The 23,393-nt window shown below is 41.0% G+C and overlaps 1 protein-coding gene across 2 annotated transcripts in view; it reads right to left on the bottom strand.

Moving 5' to 3' along the window:
- Positions 1-69: 69 nt before the first annotated feature.
- Positions 70-23,393, bottom strand: part of Letm2 (leucine zipper and EF-hand containing transmembrane protein 2) — a 39,162-nt gene continuing 15,838 nt past the window's right edge. For both annotated transcript variants that reach the window (XM_045131209.1, XM_045131210.1), the window contains exons 7-10: positions 19,109-19,231; positions 2,100-2,213; positions 1,877-1,969; positions 70-356 (exon numbers count right to left, since the gene is read on the bottom strand). In XM_045131209.1, the coding sequence (XP_044987144.1) occupies positions 303-356; positions 1,877-1,969; positions 2,100-2,213; positions 19,109-19,231 (384 nt within the window). In that variant the 3' untranslated portion in view covers positions 70-302. The remainder of the gene's footprint in view (positions 357-1,876; positions 1,970-2,099; positions 2,214-19,108; positions 19,232-23,393) is intronic.

Here is a 23,393-nt window from a genome sequence, read left to right as displayed (position 1 = left end):
ACTAGAGCATTAACCTAGCACGCAAGGCCCAGGACTGAGGGAGGCACAAAGACAGCAAGTTCAAAGACATGGGGATGGGCTTCACACAGTTTAGTAGGATGACACAATGTACAGACTTAGTAGAAGCAGTTCCATGTCTCTGAGTGGTCTGAGCTTGGTGTCACTGCCGGCATCACCTCCCAAAGACTGAATGGCTGGCCCTCTACCTCAAACCGAACACAGAGTCTTAGCTGGAGATCCTTCATGGACGCACTGCCAAGGGCCAGTGGCTAGAGAAAGCAAGCTCCATCCTCAGGCAGTTCTTAAGCTCCTTTCGAATTAGCCTTGCTGTTCTGTGAGGTCTTCGGTGACTTGGCCTGGAGAGTCATAAGACAGGACTTCAGGAATTGGCCTGGAGAGATGAGACTTACCAAGCTGGTTGTGAGCAATGCCCTGTTTGTCAGGTGTCCCTTGTTTCCCTCTTTTACCTCAAAGGGGGGGGAGGGATGGCTCACATCTGTAATCCCACATGTTGGGGTTGAAGCAGGAGGATTACCACAAGACCCAGGCAAGCCTAGGCTACAAAATTAAATCCTACCTCAAAAAATAAAATGGCCACAAAACCAAATCTACCTACTACCTTGGTAATAAACTTAAAGATACATAAACAAGGTTACCATGGGCCTTCAGGTCATTTGAGGTGCTCATCTCTGTCCCATACTCAGATACCCTCCCATGAGTACGTCCCAGCTCATCTCTGTGTCCGCTCTACGACTTGTGAAATGCTTCCTGTCCTCCACCCAAACGGGAAGAGTGGGCACATAAGGATTTTTTATTTCCATGCATTTCTCCTAAAATTTTAATTGCTTTCGTGCTAGCACTTCAAAACATCAGAGGCCTGTGTAAAATACACACCATATGGGAACTATTTCCATTTGGCACACAAGAAAATAAAGATCTGTCTATATTGTAATTAGCTTCTAGTCTTGACATATTTAGATCTGGTTCACCATTACATTGGTTTGTAACTTTTCATTTTTGAATAATTGAGGTGAAAATATAGTGGTAATGAGATGACTGGAGTTCAGCCAACAACTTCCTGTTTGGATGTCATCAAGAATTATGTGGTGTTTCTGCAACACTTAGGATTCTACAGTCTTGCTGTTGTTTCAGGCAACTAGAGGTTGTTTCTCCTTAGATCCTTATAGCTTCTTTAGAGACAGGTGCTGAAGGTACTGGAGGCAGTTGTATAAATTCTTCCTCCAGCGAAGCATTGTGGTGCATGCCTTTAATCCCACCACCCAGGAGACAGAAGCAGAAGGATCACTGTGAGTTCGAGGCCACCCAGAGACTACATAGTGAATTCAGGCCATGGTCAGCCTGAGCTAGAGTGAGACCGTACCTCAAAAACAAACAACAGCAAAAAAAGATTCTTCCTTAAACATCAGAACCGAGAGTTGTGTTACTAGCTGGGCTACCACTTTTTTCCTGGCACAGGATTTGAAGAAGTACATATAACTTAATATTGGTTTATTTGGACAGTACTGAGGATGGAACCCAGAGGTCTTACATATGCTAGGCAAGTCCTCTAACACTGAACTACATGCTTAGTCTGAAATGTAAATTTTTTTTAGAAACAGATCAAACAGTACAATAAATATCCCTTACTTGACACTAAGTTCAGACCATTTAGAGAAATGATACTATAGAACATTATTGTATTGAATACAATGGATTCCAGTTTATTAAGGGAATTAAAAATACCGCATATCTATAATCCCAGTACGAAACTGAGGCAGACCATGCGTTTAAGGCCAGCCTATATATAGTGAGACCTCATTTCAAGGGAAACAAGAAAATGAACATTTACTTTCAGCTTAAGGAAAGTAACTCTAACCTTCTTTCCCGTTTGCTGAGGCGCAGAATTCGCCACGCCCTCTTGGAACTCAGGGGAAGTAGATGATTCCACAGCCGAGCTTGTCTTGGGAGCCTAGGGAGAACAACATTACTTAAGTAGGGCCAGTTGACCCCAAACTCCTTGGGTAGTGGCTGCTCTAGCCACAACAAGAAACAGCATCTATGGAGGGGCTGCAGTTAAGCAAATTTACCAACCCACTTACCTCTATACTTGGTGGTATTTCAACTGGCTTTGGCTTCACGTCTATCAGGTAGAAGGTACGTGACAGGAGCAAAAGAGAAGGAGGGACATTCTCCTTTAGATGGAGGTCCAGCCACTGGAGAATGGAAGGCAATAAACAGGGTGGAGCCACAGAAGGTTCTAATGGGGACTGACTATGGTCATCTACTACTTCTCTTGCTTGCAGCTCCCACCCAGCATGCTCTTAACCCCTGGCAGGACAAGGCAAAAAACACCAGCCTGATGGCATCTAGCAGCCCCAGTGTAAGTACCTAGCAGTGACCCTCACTAGAATGAAGTCACTTCAACTTAACCTAACCGTAGGTCAAAGCAACTAGTGGTAGCTTCTCAGCCAAAAGGAGACAGTGTGAAAGAGAAAATCGGGAGCTAGGTGTGGTGGTGTGTGTCAGTACACACTTCCAGGGAGGCGAGTCAGGATGTGTGGAGTTTGTGGCCAGCATAGATTATGTGGTGAAAACCTATCAAAATAATACAAATTTTAAAAATGCCTCATTAATCCAAAACTCAACAGTGGTGTAAAGGTGAGGTCACAGTTTTTAGTCATCAAATTGACCAAGCCCCCTTTTCACCTTTCTTTTTGCTATGCAGCTCAGGCTGGCCTCAAATTTGTTATCTTTCTGCTTCAGCCTTCTGAGAGCTGAGATTATAGGTATGTGTCACTATACCTGCAATTTAAAAAAAAATTTACAAAAAGCTGGGCATGGTGGTGCATGCCTTTAATCCCAGCACTCAGGAGGCAGAGGTAGGAGGATCGCTGTGAGTTTGAGGCTACCCTGAGACTCCATAGTGAATTCTAGGTCAGCCTGGGCTACAAAGGATCTCAGTTTGACTCTCCAGGATCTACATAAGCCAGCTGCACAAAGGGGAGCATGTGTTTGCAGTGACTAGAGGCTCTGACATGCCCATTCTTTCTTTCTCTCTCTCTTCTCTGCCTCCTTCTCTCTCTCAAATAAACAAATAAATAAAAATTTACACAGTAGACAACACATACTTGTCCTTTGCTTTTTTTCCCACTGAAGTAACTGGGAGATGAATTCTTGTCAGTAGATAATACACTGTACCCTTAAACATCTGTACAGGATTACAGTGTATGGAAATGCTATCATTTATTTGATAATACTATTAGTAAACTTTAGACTAGTCTTAATATTTTGCTATTATAAGTGATTCTGTAATAATAATCTTATACATATATTATTTTGCATGTGGTTAAGGATATAGGATAAGTTGCTAGAAGTAAAACTGTTAAAGGGTATATACATTTTTTCTTCTTTGGTTTTTCAAGGTAGGGTCTCACTCTAGCCCAGGCTGACTTGGGCTATGTAGTCTCAGGGTGGCCTCAAACTCAGTGGTCCTCTTACCTCTGCCCTCCAAGTGCTGGAATTAGAGGTGTGCACCACCATGCCCAGCTCTAGTTTTTCTTCTGGGTTACTGTCACCTAAGTTGGCCTGGAATTCACTATGTAGTCTGAGTCTGGCCTTGGCCTCTGCCTCCCAAGTGCTAGGATGAAAAGCATGTGCCACCACACCCAGCTCTTTTGACTTATTTTTAAATATATTTTATTTATTTATTGAGAGAGAGAGAATGGGCACACCAGGGCCTCCAGCCACTGCAAATGAACTCCAGATGCACGCACCCCCTCATGCATCTGGCTTACGTGGGACCTGGGGAATTGAACTGGGGTCCTTTGGTTTTGCAGGCAAATGCCTTAACTGCTAAGCCATCTTCTCCAGCCCTCTTTTGAATTTTTTAAAAAAGTTATTTATTTTTATTGGAGACAGAGAGAGAGAATGAGCACACTAGGGCCTCTAGCCACCGTAAATGAACTCCAGACACATGTGCCATCTTGTGCCTCTGGCTTATGTGGGACCTGGAGAATCGAACCTGGGTCCCTAGGCTTTGTACACAAGGGCCTTAACTGCTAAGCCCTGATTGTTTAAAACTATTTATTTATTTATTTGAGAGAGAAGCAGAGAGAGAAAGGGCATGCCATGGCCTCTAGTTGCTGCAAACGAACTCCAAATGTGTGCACCCCTTGTGCATATGTGTGACATTGTATGCTTACATCACTGTGTCTAGCTATGTGGAACCTGGAGATTTGAACATAAGTTCTTAGGCTTCACAGGCAAGCACCTTAGCGGCTCAACAATCTCTCCAGCCTTCTGAATTTTTGAGGTAGGATCTCACTCTAGCTCAGACTGACCTGAAACATACTCTAGGCTGGCCTTAAACTCACAGTGACCCTCCTACTTCTGCCTCCTGAGTAGTGGGACTAAAGCCATCTGCCACCATGCCCAGCATTTTTTTTTTTCAAGGTAGGGTCTTGCTGTAGCCCAGGCTGACCTGAAACTCACTATGTAGTCCCAAGGTGGCCTCGAACTCACAGCACTCCTCCTACCTCTACCTCTCAAGTGCTGGGATTAAAGGCGTGTGCCACCATGTCCAGCTTTTTCGGGGTTTTGTTTCTTTGTTTTTGAGACTAGGTCTCACTCAATTTGTAGCCCAGGCTAGTCTTGAACTGGTAGTGATCCCAGTACCTCAGATTCCTAAATGGTAGGAGTAAGCATGAGCCACTCTGTCAGGTAGCATATGCATTGACATAGTTTGAAAAATCATGTCAAGTTAGTCTCATAGAGTGTGTTTTGGCTTTTTTTTTTGGGGGGGGGAGTTTCAAGGTAGGGTCTCGCTCTAGCCCAGACTGACCTGGAATTCACTATGAAGTCTCAGGGTGGCCTCAAACTCACAGTGATCCTCCTACCTCTGCCTCCCAAGTGTTGGGATTAAAGGCGTTTGCCACCATGTCCGGCTGTGTTTTTGCTTTTTAATTAGTAATGCAGGAGTGTCCCTCAAAATCTGAATATGGCATCCCTTTTCTTCATATACCAGTAGGGTTGAGATACTTTATATGCTTACCATTTTAAGTATGTTGCACAATTTTCTTAAAGAATTTTTTATCTGTGTGCTACAGCACACATGTGGAAGTCCGTGTTCAACCTTCTTTGAGACAGATTTGCTGCAACAGAATCTGGCTGGAAGCAGCTTTACATGAGTGCTGGGGAACTGAACCCAGGCCAGTAGGCTTTACAAACAGGTGCCTTTAACCACTGAGCAATCTCCCAAGGGCCCCTTGTTTATGTTTATTGACAATTTCCATAATTATAAACAATATCCCATGGTAATTCCCTTCCTCCCCCCATTTTACCCTTTAAAACTCCACTCTCCATCATATCACCCTCCGCCCCCCAATCAGTCTCTTTTTACTTTGCCGCCATGATCTTTTCTTCCTATTATAATGGTCTTGTGTAGGTAGTGTCAGGCACTGTGAGATCATTAATGTCCAAGTCATTTAGTGTCTGAAGTAGCATGTTGTAAGGAGTCCTACCCTTCCTTTGGCTCTTACATTCTTTCTGCCACCCCTTCCGCAATGGACCCTAAGCCTTGGAAGGTATGATAGAGATATTTCAGTGCCTGAGTCATCTCAAGGTCACTGTCAACTGAAAAGAGGTTCTCTAACCAAAAGTGAGAGCAGCATTAATATATGGGTATGTACATCAAGAGAAGTGCTTACTGGGCAGTTTGGTGAGCATAGTATATACATTTAGACAGACACTAGCAGACATTACACCTCTAGGGCTCATGATTACCCCTGTGGTAGGTTTTCAGTATCAGGGATATATTCACTCCCATGGAGCGGGCCTCCAGTCAAATTAGAGGGCCGTTGGTTTTCCCCATAACAGACATGCCACTATTGCACCAATGGCTCATTTGGCCTGGCTGGCCAAATATAAGGCTTGCAGTGTCCACTGTTGAGTATATCCACTGGTGATTTCCCTTTCTCCCATTGAACTGCATACAGCATGGCTTTTTGCAGCTTTCTGTCAGCTGGTCTACATGGAGGAGGTTTTCAGCTCAGCTCCAGCAGAATTTCTCAGTGACCTCGCAGCCCAAGTATGTGGAGTCTTCAGCAATAGGGTTTTACTATTTCTGGTGGAAAACCAAGGGCCTCAGCAATGGCCTGTAATGTTTTGGGGGAATCAGGGACCTGCCTGACCAACAACTTACTGGAAGGTATCCCATCCCTGGCACTGGAATTTTCTAGTAACAATCTATGGCTCCTGTGTATTCCATTGTGCAAAAAAGAAGTAAGTTTCCATATGACTTATTTATATACTCTTAGATTTTGATTAGCACTCCCTCTAACTTTCCTTTACTCAATCTCTTCCCATGACCTCACTTAGGCCATTTCACCCCCATTAATCTATTCTTTTACTTACATATATACAATTCCATCCTATTAAGTCCCCCCCACACACTCTTTTCTATTCCTTTTATATCTCCTTTCTAGCTTACTGGCCTCTGCTACTGAGTTTTATTCCTACTCACACAGAAGTCCAATCACTTGTAGCTAGGATCCACATATGAGAGAGAACATGTGACACTTGGCTTTCTGGGCCTGGATTATCTAAGTATAATACTTTCCAGATCCATCCATTTTCCTGAAAATTTCATAACTTCATTTTTCTTTAGCACTCAGTAGAACTCCGTTGTATAAATGTGCCACATCTTCATTATCCACTCATCAGTGAGGGACATCTAGGTTGTTTCCATTTCCCAGCTATTGTGAATAAAGAGGCAATAAACATGGTTGATCAAGTATCTCTAAGATAGTGAGACAAGTCCTTAGGATATACACCTAGGAGTGCTCTAGCTGGGTCATATGGTAGATCTGTTTTTAGCTGTATTAGGAACTTCCACACTGATTTCCACAATGGCTGGACCAGATTACATTCCTACCAACAGTGTAGAAGGGTTCCACTTTTTTCCACATCCTCACCAGTATTTATGGTCACTTGTTTTCACCATGGTAGCCAATCTGACAGGAGTGAGATGGAATTTCAACATAGTTATAATCTGCATTTCCCTGATGACTAGGTCTGTAGAACATTTCTTAGATGTTTATATGCCATCTGTATTTCTTCTTTTGAGAACTCTATTTAGTTCCATAACCCACATTTTAAATATATATTTTTATTTATTTATTTGAGAGAGAGAAAGGAGAGAGAGAGAAAGAGAATGGCACACCAGGGCCTCCAGCCACTGCAAACAAGCTCCAGATGCATGTGCCCCTTGTGCATCTGGCTTACACAGGTCCTGGAGAATCAAACTGGGATCCTTTAGCTTGGCAGGCAAATGCCTTAACTGCTGAGCCATCTCTCCAGCCAATTAGTACTTAATTCTTTGAGTTCTTGTATATCTTAGATATGAATCCTCTATCAGATGTATAGCTGGCAAAGATTTTTTAATTGGGTTGTTTGATATCTTATTATTTAATGTTTTATTTATTTGACCGAGAAATAGGGAGACAGAGAGAGAATGGGCATGCCAGCACCTCCAGCCACTGCAAACAAACTCCAGATGCGTGCACCCCCTTGTGCATCTGGCTAATGTGAGTCCTGGGGAATCAAACCTGCATCCTTTGGCTTTGCAGGCAAATGTCTTAACCATTAAGCCACTCCTCCAGCCAATTAGTACTTAATTCTTTGAGTTCTTGTATATCTTAGATATGAATCCTCTATCAGATGTATAGCTGGCAAAGATTTTCTCCCATTCTGTAGGTTACCTCTTTGCTCTATTCAGTGTCCTTTGCCATATAAAAGCTTTGTAATTTCATGAGGTCCCAGTGGTTTATCTGTGGTTTTATTTCCTGAGCAATTGGGGTTATATTCAGAAAGTCTTTGCCAATGCCAATATGTTGAAGGGTTTCCCCTACTTTTTCCTCTAGCAGTTTCAGAGTTTCAGGTCTGATATTAAGGTCTTTGATAATTTGGCCTTAATTCTTATGCATGGAGAAAGATAAAGATCTATTTTCATCCTTCTACAGATACATATCCAGTTTTCCCAGCACCATTTGCTGAATAGGCTGTCTCTTCTCCAATGAGTATTTTTGGCATTTTTGCCAAAGATCAGGTGGCTATAGCTACCTGGACTTATATCTGGGTCCTCTATTCTGTTCCATTAATCTACATGTCTGTTTTTGTGCCAGCACCATGCTGTTTTGTTACTATTCCTCTGTAGTATAGGTTAAAATCAGATATGGTGATACCACCAGCCTTATTTTTGTGGCTCAAAATTGTTTTAGATATTTGAGGTTTTTTGTGCTTCCAAATGAATTTTTGAATTTTTTTTCTACTTCTGTGAAGAATACCATTGGAATTTTGATGGGGATTGCATTAAATGTGTAGATTGCTTTTGGTAAGTTAGCCATTTTCACAATATTGATTCTTCCAATCTAAGAACAAGGGATGTCTTTCCATTTCCTAGTGTCTTCTACAATTTCTCACTTGAGTGTTTTAAAGTTTTTATTATAAAGATCCTTCACTTCTTGGTTAGGTTTATTCCAAGGTACTTTTTTTTTTTTCTTAATGCAATTGTGAATGGGAGTGATTCTCTGATTTCATCCTCTGTGTGTTTGTTGTTAACATATAGAAAGGCTACTGATTTCTGTTTGTTTAGTTTGTATCCTGCTACATGGCTATAGGTGTTTACCAGCTCTAACTATTTGCTGGTAGAGTCTTTAGGGTCCTTTATGTATAGAATTATGTCATCTGAAAATAATGATAACTTGATCTCTTCCTTTCCAATTTGTATCCCTTTTATGTGCGTCTCTTGCCTTATTGCTATGGCTAAGACTTCTGATACTATATTAAATAAAAGTGGTGACAGTGGACACCCTTGTCTTGTTCCTGATTTTAGTGGAAAAGCTTCCAGTTTTTCTCCATTTAGTAGTATGTTGGCTGTAGGTTTGACATAAATAGCCTTTATTATGTTGAGAGATGTTCCTTCTATTCCTAGTCTCTGTAGGACATTTATCATGAAGGGATGTTTGATTTTGTCAAATGCTTTTTCTGCATCTAATGAGATGATGATGTGATTTTTGTCCTTCAGTCCATTTATATAATGAATTACATTTATCAATTTTCATATGTTGAACCATCCCTGCATCTCTGGGATAAAGCCTACCTGGTCAGGGTGAATGATCTTTCTGATATATTCTTGTATTGTTTGCTAATATTTTGTTCAGAATTTTTGCATCTATGCTCATGAGGGAGACTGGTCTATAATTTTATTTTTTTTGTTCTATCTTTGTCTGGTTTTGGTATCAAGGTGATGCTGACTTTGTAGAAGGAGTTTGGTAGAATTCCTTCCTTTACTATTTTACAGAAAAGTTTAAGAAGCATTGGTGCTAGTTTTTCCATGAAGGTCAGGTCAAATTCACCAGTGAATCCATCTGGGCCTGGACTTTTTTTATTTGGGAGTTGTTTTTTGTTTTTGTTTTTTTTTTTATAACTGCTTAGATCTCCATACTTATTATAGGTCTATTTAAGTGGTTAATTTCATCTTGATTTAATTTAGGTAGGTCATATAAATCAAGGAAATCATTCATTTCTTTCAGATTTTCAAACTTAGTGGAGTATATGTTCTTATAGTATGTCTCTATGACTTTTTAAATTTCTCTGGTATCTGTTGCAATGGTGCCTTTTTCATCTTTAATTTTATTAATTTGTGTCTCTTCTCTCTTTCTTTTGGTCAGATTTCCTAAGGGTTTATCAACCTTGTTTATCCTTTCAAAGAATTAACTCTTTGTTTCATTGATTCTTTTTTTTTTTTTTTTTTTGTGTGTGTGTTTTTTCAAGGTAGGGTCTCATTCTGGCCCAGGCTGACCTGGAATTCACTATGGAGTCTCAGGGTGGCCTTGAACTCATGGTGATCCTCCTATCTCTGCCTCCCGAGTGCTGCGATTAAAGGCGTGCACCACCACATCCGGCATTTTTTTGGTTTTTATTTCATTAATTTCTGCCCTAATCTTTATTATTTCTTCCTTCCTACTGATTTTTGGTTTGCCTTGTTATTATTTTTCCAAAGCTTTAAGGTGAAGCATTAAGATGTTTACTTGTGACCTTTCTAATTTCTTAATAGAGGCACTTAAAGCTGTAAAAGTCCCTCTTAGAGCTGCCTTCACTGTGTCCCAAAGGTTTTGAAATGTTGTGTTCTCATTATCATTAGACTCTGTGAATTTTTTGATTTCCTTCTTGATTTCTTCACTGACGCATTCATCATTTAGTAGTGTATTGTTTAGTTTCCATGATTTTGTGTATGCTCTACAGCTTTTCTTTTTTCTTTTTTTTCTTTTTTTTGTCACGGCCTCGAGAGTTTATTCTTTTTTTTTTTTTTTCTCTTTTTAAATTTTTATTAACATTTTCCATGATTATAAAATATATCCCATGGTAATTCCCTCCCTCCCCACCCCCACACTTTCCCATTTGATTCCATTCTCCATCATATTACCTCCCCATTACAATCATTGTAATTACATATATACAATATCAACCTATTAAGTATCCTCCTCCCTTCCTTTCTCTACCCTCTATGTCTCCTTTTTAACTTACTGGCCTCTGCTACTAAGTATTTTCATTCTCACGCAGAAGCCCAGTCATCTGTAGCTAGGATTCACATATGAGAAAGAACCTGTGGCGCTTGGTTTTCTGGGTCTGGGTTACCTCACTTAGTATAGTACTTTCCAGGTCCATCCATTTTTCTGCAAATTTCATAACTTCATTTTTCTTTACTGCTGAGTAGAACTCCATTGTATAAATGTGCCACATCTTCATTATCCACTCATCTGTTGAGGGACATCTAGGCTGGTTCCATTTCCCAGCTATTATAAATTGAGCAGCAATAAACATGGTTGAGCACGTACTTCTAAGGAAATGAGATGAGTCCTTTGGATATATGCCTAGGAGTGCTATAGCTGGGTCATATGGTAGATCAATCTCTAGCTGTTTTAGGAACCTCCACACTGTTTTCCACAATGGCTGGACCAGATTGCATTCCTACCAGCAGTGTAGAAGGGTTCCTTTTTTTCCACATCCCCGCCAACATTTATGATCATTTGTTTTCATGATGGTGGCCAATCTGACAGGAGTGAGATGGAATCTCAATGTAGTTTTAATCTGCATTTCCCTGATGACTAGTGACGTAGAACATTTTTTTAGATGCTTATATGCCATTCGTATTTCTTCCTTTGAGAACTCTCTATTTAGCTCCATAGCCCATTTTTTGATTGGCTTGTTTGATTCCTTATTATTTAACTTTTTGAGTTTTTTGTATATCCTAGATATTAATCCTTTATCAGATATATAGCTGGCGAAGATTTTTTCCCATTCTGTAGGTTGCCTCTTTGCTTTTTTCACAGTGTCCTTTGCGGTGCAAAATCTTTGTAATTTCATTAGGTCCCAGTGGTTAATCTGTGGTTTTATTGCCTGAGAAATTGGGGTTGTATTCAGAAAGTCTTTGCCAAGACCAATATGTTGAAGGGTTTCCCCTACTTTTTCCTTTAGCAGTTTCAGAGTTTCCGGTCTGATGTTAAGGTCTTTAATCCATTTGGACTTAATTCTTGTGCATGGCGAAAGAGAAGAATCTATTTTCATCCTTCTGCAGATATATATCCAGTTTTCAAAACACTATTAGCTGAAGAGGCTGTCTCTTCTCCAATGAGTATTTTTGGCATTTTTATCGAATATCAAGTGGCTATAGCTACTTGGGCTTACATCTGGGTCCTCTATTCTGTTCCACTGATCTACATGTCTGTTTTTGTGCCAGTACCATGCTGTTTTTGTTACTATGGCTCTGTAGTATAGGTTAAAATCAGGTATGGTGATACCACCAGCCTCTTTTTTGTTGCTCAGTATTATTTTAGATATTCGAGGTTTTTTGTGATTCCAAATGAATTTTTGGATTGTTTTTTCTATTTCCATGAAGAAAGCCTTTGGAATTTTGATAGGGATTGCATTAAATGTGTAGATTGCTTTGGGTAAGATTGCCATTTTCACAATATTGATTCTTCCAATCCAGGAACAAGGGATGTTTCTCCACTTTCTAGTGTCTTCTGCAATTTCTCACTTGAGTGTTTTAAAGTTCTCATTGTATAGATTCTTTCTACAGCTTTTCTTGCTATTGATTTGTAGTTTAACCCCATTGTGATCACATAGAATGCAAGGAATTATTTCAATTTTCCTGTATTTATTAAGATTTGTTTTGTGTCCTCAGATATGGCCTATTTTAGAGAATGTTCCTTGTGCTGCTGAAAAGAATGTGTATTCTGCAGCATTTGGATGAAATGTCCTGTATATAACTGTTAGGTCCATTTGTTCTATAATCTTATTCAATCCAGATGCATCTCTGTTTATTTTTTTTGCCAGGATGACCTGTCAATTGATAAGAGTGGGGTGTTGAAGTCACCCACTACCACTGTGTTTTGTGTTATCTGTGACCTTAGTTCTAAAAGCATATGTTTGATGAAGTTGGGAGCCCCCATGTTAGGTGTATAAATGTTTAGGACTGTAATGTGCTCCTGTTGGAGTGTGCCTTTAATCAATATAAAGTGACCTTCCTTATCTTTTCTAACTAATGTTGGTCTGAAGTCTACCCTGTCAGAAATTAGGATAACAACTTCTGCTTGTTTTCTAGGCCCATTTGAAACACCATTTTCCAAGCTATCACCCTAAGATAGTGACCATCCTTTGTAGAAAGGTGAGTTTCTTAGAGGCAACAAGTTGAAGGATCCTGCTTTTTAACCCAGCCTGCAAACTATGTCTTTTGTTTGGGGCATTGAGGCCATTGATATTAAGAGTTATTATTGAAATGTATGTACTTATTTTTGCCACTTTTCTTGTTTTGTAGTTCTTCCGGTTTTACCTTTGCTTTCTTATATTAACTAGTATTTGAGTATGGTTTGTTTTTTTCCAGGTTCCTTATATGTGTGCTTCTCCTTCTCTTCAGCATAAAGGATCCTATCAAGTATTTGCTATAGAGCTGATTTTGTCTTCAAATATTCCTTTAGCCTGCTTTTGTCATGGAATGTCCTTATTTCTCTGTCTATTTGAATGGACAGCTTTGCAGGATAAAGTAACCTTGGTTGACAGCTATTATCTTTCAGAACTTGGAATATATCACTCCAAGCCCTTCTGGCTTTTAAAGTTTGTGTCGCGTAATCTGCTGTGATGTTCATTGGCTTGCCTTTGTATGTGACTTGATTTTTCTAACTGTTTTCAATATATTTTGTTTGGTTTGTATGTTTGGTAATTTAATTATAATATGGCAAGGAAGGTTCTTTTCAGGTTTTGTCTGGTTGGTGTTGTAAAGGTTTCCTGTATTTGCATTGGCATCACCCAATTTTGGGGAAGTTTTCTACTATTATTATTATTTTTTTTAAATGCCTACGATGCCTTTTGGAGTGAAATTCTTCTCCTTCTATTATACCCTGAATTCTTATGTTTGATTTTTTCATAGTGTCCTGAATATCTTGAAATTCCCATTCATACTTTCCTATTAGTTTGTCTTTCTCTCTGTTGGACTGTATCAGATCTGCTACCTGGTCTTCTAGTTTAGATATTCTGTTCTCTCCTTCATCTATTCTACTGGTGAGATTTTCTACAGAGTTTTTCATTTCACTGACTGTATTCTTCATTGCTAGTATTTCTGACTGGTTTTCCTTTATTATTTCTATTTCCTTATTTATGTCTTTTTTTTAAATTTTTTTTATTTATTTATTTGAGAGCGACAGACACAGAGAGAAAGACAGATAGAGGGAGAGAGAGAGAATGGGCGCGCCAGGGCTTCCAGCCTCTACAAACGAACTCCAGACGCGTGTGCCCCCTTGTGCATCTGGCTAACGTGGGACCTGGGGAACCGAGCCTCGAACCAGGGTCCTTAGGCTTCACAGGCAAGCGCTTAACTGCTAAGCCATCTCTCCAGCCCTATTTATGTCTTTCATTGACCTCTTTATTTCATTAAATTGGTGTCCTGTGTCTTCTTTGATTCCTTTGATTTCCTCTTTGATGTCTTTGAACATATTTATAATCATTATTTTGAAATCTTTCTCAGGCATTTCCTCTAAATCAGTCTCATTGGAGGTCATTTCTGATGCATTAATACTTTTTGGTGGATTTATATTGTCTTGATTTTTTTTGTGTTTCTTGTATTATATTATCTTTTTTTATTTATTTATTTGAGAGCAACAGAGAAAGAGGCAGACAGAGAGAGAGAGAATGGATGCACCAGGGCTTCCAGCCACTGCAGATGAGTTCCAGATATGTGCACTCCCTTGTGCATCTGGCTAACGTGGGTCCTGGAGAATTGAGCCTCGAACCGGGGTCCTTAGGCTTCACAGGCAAGCACTTAACTGCTAAGCCATCTCTCCAGCCCTTCTTGTATTATAATGTAGAGATTTTTGCATCTTGGGTTAATTTAATGCTTGGATTTTTCTAATTATCTTCAGTATTTTTAGATGTATAAATCAATTTGATGTTGTATATCTTCAGGGTAAGATCTTAAGGTGCTAGGTGAGTGTGGCTCTTAAGGCTCTCAGAGTAACCACAAAAGTGACCCCAGGTGTTGGGTTTGCATGCTATGAGAGTATTCAAGTAGGCTGAGAGGAAAAAAGTACAGGCAGATTCTAAAATTTAACTAAACAATGTACTCATTCAATGAAAAACAGCACAGAGTATTTATGAAAGAGTAGGTATTATGACAACCAGATCCTCTAACAAAGTCACAGTAACTAAGGATGTATGTTTCACCACACTCTTAATCCTATCAACTGGGAAGCTAAGACTTCTGGTCTGTAGAGGGTTCCAAGTAAAGCCCTTCTCCAATGAAGGACAGAACAGGAAACAAAGGCACTGTAAGTCAGGAAGCAACAAGTTGCAAGCCCAAAATATAGCTCATTTAAGAATGGCAAATCTGACTCAACAGTGGACACTGCAAGCCTTATACTTGGCCAGGCAGGCCAAATGAGCCAACAGTGCAACAGTGGCACATCTGTCATGGTGGAAACCAACTGCCTTCCAACTGGACTGGAGGCCTGCTCCAAGGGAGAGAATACATCCCTGATGCTGAAAACTTAAAACAGGGGTAGTCATGAGCCCTCGGGTTGTAACATCTGCTGATGTCTGTATTAGGGTATATACTATGCTTATCAAACTTCCCAGTAAGCACTTCTCTTAATATCCATACCCTTATTTTAATGCTACTCTCACTTTGGATAGAGAATCTTATCTTTTCAGATGGCAGTAACCTTGGGACAACTCAGAAGGTATCATGGTGCTGGAAAGAAATAACTAGAGTACCGAGTAACATCTCAATCACACCTTCCAAGGCTCAGGGTCTAATGAGGAAGAGGTGGCAGAAAGAATGTAAGAGCCAAAGGAAGGGTAGGACTCCTTACAACGTGCTCCCTCCAGACAAAAAATTGGCTTCAATATCCATGACCTCATAATGCCTGACACTACCTACATAAGACCATCATAAGAGGAGGGAAGGATCATGGCATCCAAATAGAGGAGAGACTTATTGAGATGGGGAGTGGATGTGATGGAGAAGGGAATTTCAAAGGGGAAAAGGGGGAGAGGGGTTATTACCATGGGATATTTTTTATAATCATGGAAAATGCTTAATAAAATTGAGAAAAAAAATTAATTAATTAAAAAAAGAATGGCAAATCTGACCATCCATAAGATTTAACATATAATTTACCCTGATCTGGAAGGTGCAGTTAGCACTTCTGATTCAAGCCTATATACCAGGCTTATTTGGTGGGTACTGACCTGGTGTAATCCCAGTTACCTTTTAGGATGGCTTTGGTCTCAATTATGCTGCGTACCCGCTTGGGTCCCCCTTTGCTGTGCTGTGGGCTCAGGTAGGCTGGCTGGGTCAGTGAGTTGCTGCTCTGATCTCTGTGCTGGGTGCTGTGTAAGTGAGCTCCCTTCCCCCAGTCTCTTATGCTTGCTGGCACTTGTGCTGGCAGTGGGGGAAGGGAGGCTGTGGATGGTGGCTGAAGTTCTCCTGCTGGTCCTCACAATCCTCTTCCTCATGAGCCACTCAGTTGGCCTCTTACCTTCCTCCCTTCACATTTCTTGAGTTTGCAAGGAAGCCAGTATGAGTGGAGAATCCCCTCATCTGGCTCTTCTTGAGGCTCAGGCTGCGCCTTGGGACTGTGAGTACGCAGACCTGGTGTCACCACTGCTGGAGCCACTTCTGCCTGCTTCTGTGGTCTCTAGATGGTCTGAATCTCTCCTAATTCTCTGCTGCAGTTAAGCAGTTGATAATTTCTTTCTTTCTTTCTTTCCTTTTTTTTTTTTTTTTTTTTTTTTTAGTTTTTCAAAGTAGGGTCTCACTCTAGCCCAGGCTGACCTGAAATTCACTCTGTATTCTCAGGGTGGCCTCAAACTCACAGCAATCCTCCTACCTCTGCCTCCCAAGTGCTGGTATTAAAGGTGTGCGCCACCACACACCTTTTTAGTTGTTGTTGTTTTGAGGTAGGGTCTCACTCTGGTCCAGGCTGACCTAGAATTAACTATGTAGTCTCAGTGTGGCCTCAACCTCACGATCCTCCTACCTCTCCTCCCGAGTTACAGGATTAAAGACATGAACCACCACGCCCAGCTGATAATTTCTTATACACTTCACTTTTTAGTAGAAGAGTGTATTTTGCTCATTTTGTTTGTTTGTTTTTTTCCTTTTTTGGCTTTTTCTCCTCTAGGCTGCTTTGGCATAGTTCCTATGCCGCCATCTTAATTAACTGGAAGTCCAGCTCCCCTCCTTTAAAAATTTTTTGTTTTGTTTATTTTTATTTATTTATTTGAGAGTGACAAAGAGGCAGAGAGAGAGAGAGAGAGAATGGGCGTGCCAGGGCCTCCAGCCACTGCAAACGAACTCCAGATCCATGCACCACGCCCCCTTGTGCATCTGGCTTATGTGGATCCTGAGGAACTGAGCCTCAAACTGGAGTCCTTAGGCTTCACAGGCAAGCGCTTAACCGCTAAGCCATCTCTCCAGCCCCAGGCCCCCCTTTTTTGAAAAATATTTATTTTATTTATTTGACAGAGAGAAAGAAAGAGAGAGGATGAGTGTGCCAGGGCTTCTAGCTACTGCACACAAATTCCAGATGTATGTGCAAAACTTGTGTATCTGGTTTTATATGGGTACTGGGGAATCAAACCTGGGTCCTTTGGCTTAGCTGGCAAGCACCTAAACCACCAAGCCATCTCTCCAGGTCCCCTTTTTTGTCTTTATGACTCAATCACCCTGAAATCCAGGCTATGTAACCCAACTGACCTCAAACTCATAGCAAACCTCCTGCTTCAGCCTTCCAATTGCTAGGATTAACCAGTACAAACATTCACCTTCCAATAATAGTTGTTCTAATGTGTAAGAGGAAATAGCTACCTAGCATTGTTTCAAAGTTACAACACACTGGGTCCCAACCTGAAATAATCCATACACTTTACCTCAGTTTTTACAATTATAAATATGAATGCTGGGCATGGTGGCACACACCCTTAATCCCAGCACTAGGGAGGCACAGGTAGAAGGATCACTGTGAATTTGAATTTGAGGCTACCCTGAAACTATATAGTGAATTTCAGGTCAGCTTGGGTTATAGTGAGATGCTATAATGAAAAAAAAAAAAAAAAAAAAAAGGAAAAGAAAAAATGCAATTAGAAAAATGAGAACTTAATAGTGAGTTATTCCTTTGTTTTAAAGCATTGATGCTTTTAGTTAGAATAGAAATGTGTTAGTGCTTCTTGGCCTTTTGGCTAAGATCAAGTATAGCATACAAATGTTCAATGTGATGGGCCTCATACTGATTTGAAGCACTAAGATGGAAAGCGCCCTAGGCAGGCCATTAGTCAGTGTCTGGAGTCTGAACAATCGGGCACTGAGGACAGTCCTTGAGTCAGAAGCTCTGAAAAAACCCTTAATGTATAGAGGAGGCAAATTCAAAGATGGCCCCAAAATTTCCAACCCTGGAATATTCCTCCCAGTTATTCAAACACTAGATGCTTTATAAAGGGATTTTGCAGATGAAATTAAGGTCCCAAGTCAGGTGATCTTGGGACAAGTATATTATCCAAATTGGTCCTACCTCATCACATGAGACCTAGAGGTCCAAAATGGGAAGTCCAAGATTTGAAACATGAGTGAGATCTGGGAAATAAGAAGTCCATGGCAGGCAGTACAGATGGAAGAAGGGGCCAAGAGGTAAGGAATACAGGTGGCCTCTTGAAGCTAATAGTAGCTGGGCTGGCAGCCAGTGAGGGAAGAACTTTGTCCTTCCTACAGCTGCATGGAACTAAGTTCACCACACAAACTGAAGTCATTTTGAAATTCTTCCCCACAACCTCTAGAAAGAAACACTGCCTGTACTTCTGATCCTTGGAATTGTGAACTAATAAATGGAATGAGTGGTTTTAAGCCACTGAGTTTGCGGTCATTTGGAATACTGCTATAAAAAACTAATACAGAGCTAGATGGCTCAACAGTTAAAGTGCCTGCTTGTAAAGCCCGATAGCCTGGGTTCAATTCCCCAGTACCCATGTGAAGCCAGATGCACAAAGTGTCATGTGCATCTGGAGTTCATTTGCAGTGGCAAGAGGCCCTGGCATGCTCATCTTTTTTCTCTCTCCCCCTCTTTCTCTGTACTACCATGCCCAGCTAAATAAAATTTTTTTAAGGCCAGGCTTGGTGACACATGCATTTAATCCCAGCACTTGGGAGGCAAAGGTAGGAGGATTGCTGTGAGTTTGAGGCCACCCTGAGACTACATATTGAATTCCAGGTCAGCCTGGGCTACAGCAAGACCCTACCTTGAAAAAAAAACAAAAAAAGAAAAATCAAAAATTGTGGACTGGCCGGGCGTGGTGGCGCATACCTTTAATCCCTGCACTCAGGAAGCAGAGGTAGGAGAATTGCTGTGAGTTCAAGGCCATTCTGAGACTACATAGTTAATTGCAGGTCAGCCTGGGCCAGAGTGAGACCCTACCTTGAAAAAACAAAACAAAACAACAACAACAAAAAATGTGGACTGTAAATTTTAAGGAAAAAGTTCCAACAAAGAGGGCTGCTACTTGCCTCTGAAAGCTGTTGTCGAAGCTGTTCTTCAGTAAGGCCCAGTGATCTCATCCCTCGGGCCCTGCAGGCAGCTTGTAGTTCTGACACACTCAAATCCTTCACTCCTTCATTGGCAATTATCTGCTAAGAAATGTAAGGTCCACACTGAGTTGTGGTCAGGGAAACCCCTGATGCCTCCAAAACATTACAGATCAGTGTCAAGGCTCTTGGTTGCCCACTGGAACTATATGATGGGACCCTTTTACTGAAGACTCCATATACTTAGGCTGCAGGACACTGAGAAATCAAGCTGAAGCTAGCTGTCAACAGGGAAAGATCTCTGCAAAATGCAGCCTTTTGGGAGCAAGAAGTCATCAACATTGTTAAACAGTAGGTAACCCTGCAAGCCTTACAGCTGGCCAGTCAGACCAAACATGGTGCAATAGTGGTATGTTTGTTATGGGGAATCCAACCACTCTCTGATTGGACTGGAGGCCCACTGCATGGGAGGGAATACATGCCTGGAACTGGAAACCTAGTCTAAAGCCTATGGCTGGGAAGGTCCTAAGCACTCGGGGGAAAACGACTACTGTTGTCTTGCTAAACGCACATATTATACCCACCAAACTGCCCTCTAAGCACTTATGTTTATGCCCATATATTAATGCTACTATCACTTTTTGTTGGAGAAGCTTTTCTTTTCAGATGGAGGTGACCACTAGGGTGACTCAAAACTCACCAAAGTGCTGTAAAAAAGTGACAGTGGGGTGTTTAGTACTGAGACCTCTTTATTATACCCTCCAAGGCTCAGGGACCATTGCTGAAGAGATGGCAGAAAGAATGTTAGAGCCAAAGAAAGGGAAAGAATGCTTGTGATACTGTCATCTGAGACATAGTGGCCTTGATATTCTGACACTACCTGCATAATAGAAAAAAAAAATGATGGCATAAAAATAGAAGAGAGACATGCTGAAGAGATAGCTTAGCAGTTAACGTGCTTGCTTGCAAAGCCTAAGGACCCAGGTTCAATTCCCCAGTAGCCATGTAAGCCATATGCACATGGTGGTACATGCATCAGGAGTTGTCTGCAGTGGCTAGAGGCTCTGGTGAACCCATTTTCTCTCTCTCTCTTTCTATAATAACTAAATTAAAAACAAAAATAAAGTATTTTAAAAATATTTTTATTTTTTATTTTTTAATATTTATTTTTGTTTATTCTTATTTATTTGAGAGCGACAGACAGAGAGAGAAACAGGCAGAGAGAAAGAGAGAATGGACGCACCAGGGCTTCCAGCCACTGCAAACGAACTCCAGATGCATGCGCCCCCTTGAGCATCTGGCTAACGTGGGTCCTGGGGAATGGAGCCTCAAACCGGGGTCCTTAGGCTTCACAGGCAAGTGCTTAACCACTAAGCAATCTCTCCAGCCCTTATTTATTTTTTTGAGAGAAAGAAGCAGAGAGAGAGAGAGAGAGAGAGAGTATGGGCATGCCAGGGACTCCAGCCACTGCAAATGAACTCCAGACACATGTGCCACCTTGTGCATCTGGTTTCCGTGGGTCCTGGGGAATCGAACCTAGATTCTTTGGCTTTGCATGCAAGTGCCTTAACCACTAAGCTATCTCTCCAGCCCCAAAATAAAATATTTAAAGCTGGGTATGGTGGTGTACCACTTTAATCTTAGCACTTGGAAGGCAGAGGTAAATTCAAGACCACCCTGAGACTATATCCTGGGTTAGAGTGCAACCCTACCTCAAAAAAACAAAAAATATTTATAAAAAATAGCCAGGTGTGGTGACATACACCCTTAATCCCAGCACTTGGGAGGCAGAGATAGGAGGATCACCATGAGTTCGAGGCCACCCTGAGACTACATAGTGAATTCCAGGTCAACCTGAGCAGCAGTTAAACCCCATCTTGAAAAATAAAACAACACAAAACAATTTTTTTTTAATAGAAGAAAGACTAGCTGGAAAGAAGGGATTGAGTTGGACGGAGGAAAAGACAGAGTGAAGAGAAGGAGTTATGATCACAGTATATTGTCTATATTTATGGAACTTGTCAATAAATAGTTAAAAAGAAATGTAAGGAATAGTTGGATCTTTTGTTGTTGTTGTCATTTATTTTTATTTATTTATTTGAGAGCAACAGACAGACAGGGAGAGAAAGAGGCAGATAGATAGAGAATGGGTGCACCAGGGCTTCCAGTCATTGTAAACAAAGTCCAGATGCATGAGCCCCTTTGTGCATCTGGTTTACGTGGGTCCTAGGGAATCAAGCCTCAAACTGGGGTCCTTAGGCCTTAGGTTAGCACTTAATCGCTAAGCCATCTCTCCAGCCCACACTTGGATCTTTTGATTTCAATTTAATTCCTACATTCTAGCAAAATCAATAGAAGCCTAGAATCTGATTTCTTGACCTTTTATTTCCTTCGCTGATTGCTGCAAAAGCCAAGGCTAAAAAAAAAACAAAGCAATTTAGGAAATTAGCAACTGAGATGAAGGGAATATTACTAACAGGCATTACAGAGATTTTATTATTATTTTAGTTTTTTTGAGGAAGAGTCTCACTCTAGCTCAAGCTGACCTAGAACTCACTCTGTAGTCCCAGGCTGGCCTCGAACTCATAGCAACTCTTCTACCTCTGCCTCCTAAGTGCTGGGATTGAAAGGTGTGTGCCACCATGCCTGATTGAGATATTAATTCTTCCCCAACTTTTTTTTGTGTGCATATATATATGTACCTGTGTGCAAGTGTATATAGAGGCCAGAGGTCAATGTCAGGGCATCCTTCTCAGTTGCTCTCCACATTATTCTTGCTGAATGCATAACTTACCAATCTAGCTAAACTAGCTAGCCAGTGAACCACAAGGACTCCATCTCTACCTCCCTGGCACTAGGCTTCCAGGAATGCAGTACCACACCCAACATTTTACATAGTTGCTCGGGATCCAAACTTAGGTTCTTACGCTAGCTCACTAAGCCATCTCCCAAGTCCCTCTCTCCACATTTTATCAATAAAGTGCTTCCTATTTTGATGTGTATTTCAGTTGGTTATGATATCAATTTTCCCCTTTGAAGGCATGTTTAGGGTTCATTAGAAAAGAGATTTAATTTGAAAAACTTTCAAGGTACCACTTGTTCCAGTGCTATCCCAGGAATGACCCTAATTCTCTTGTCACCAAGATCTTCAACAAATAACAGTTTTTGCTTGATGTGATCCAACTATGATATTTCTGGGACCAGTATTGTTGATTTCAAAGTGCTAAGAGCAGTATCTGAAACCTAAATGAGGCCAATAGGTTCATGTGTTCTCTGGGGAATCTTTTCCCTTAAATATAATGCTTTATAGCACTTAATTTAAATTAAAAAAATTGTTTTCTTTTTTTTTCTTTCCCTGAGATAGGGTTTCACTATAGCCCAGGGTGGCCTGGAACTCACTCTAGCCCTAGGCTGGCCTTGAATTCACAGCAGTCCTCCTATTTCTGCATCCCAAGTGTTAGAATTAAAAGCGTGACCACAACACTTGGCCTTCTTTCCTTGTTTTTTTTTTTTTTTAATTTCTTTCCACTTAAAAAATAATATGAGCTGGGCATGGTGGTGCACACCTTTAATCCCAGCACCCGGGAGGCAGAGGTAGGAGGATCGCCAAGAGTTCGAGGCCACCCTGATACTACATAGTGAATTTCAGGTCATCCTGAGCCAGAGTGAGAACCTACCTCGAAAAAAAAAAAAAAAAATGTGTGTGTGTGTGTGTGTGTGTGTGTGTATGTATTTGCAAGTAGAGAGAGATAGAAGAGAGACAGAGAGAATGGGCATGCCAGGGCTTCTAGCCACTGCAAAAGAACTCCATATTCATGCCCCACATTGTGCATCTGGTTCATGTGGGTCCTGGGGAATCAAACGCAGGTTGTTAGGCTGAGCCATCTCTCCAGCAACTCCTTCCCATCTTCAAAGGAGTCTACTTAGCTTGGTGGAAACGGCGCCTTCTGCCAGGTGGGTAAGCCTTGCTCCTCCTCCAGGACGTATGCTTCATACCCTTCTTACTAGAGCACTCACCCAGCACAGTGTTTACTTTGGTACCATCTCTTCAGTAGGGAACACAATTGTGAGATACAACCTGCCAGGAATCCACTGAGCTATTATTTCCTTCCCAGTAGGTTCCAACTGCTCGAGATTAGTCAGAGCTAATACAACTACATTACCAGAAACTTACAATGGTCTTCTCAAGAACATGGATCCTAGTATAATGAACCTTGCTTAAAATGAAGAAACAAGGTTCAGTTTGTCACAGTAATGGTTGTTTAAA

Source organism: Jaculus jaculus, chromosome 12 (genome assembly GCF_020740685.1).
Source record: "Jaculus jaculus isolate mJacJac1 chromosome 12, mJacJac1.mat.Y.cur, whole genome shotgun sequence".
Classification (NCBI taxonomy): Eukaryota; Metazoa; Chordata; class Mammalia; order Rodentia; family Dipodidae; genus Jaculus; species Jaculus jaculus.
The sequence above is the reverse complement of the archived record's forward strand: the minus strand, read 5'-3'. Positions and strand labels throughout refer to the sequence as shown.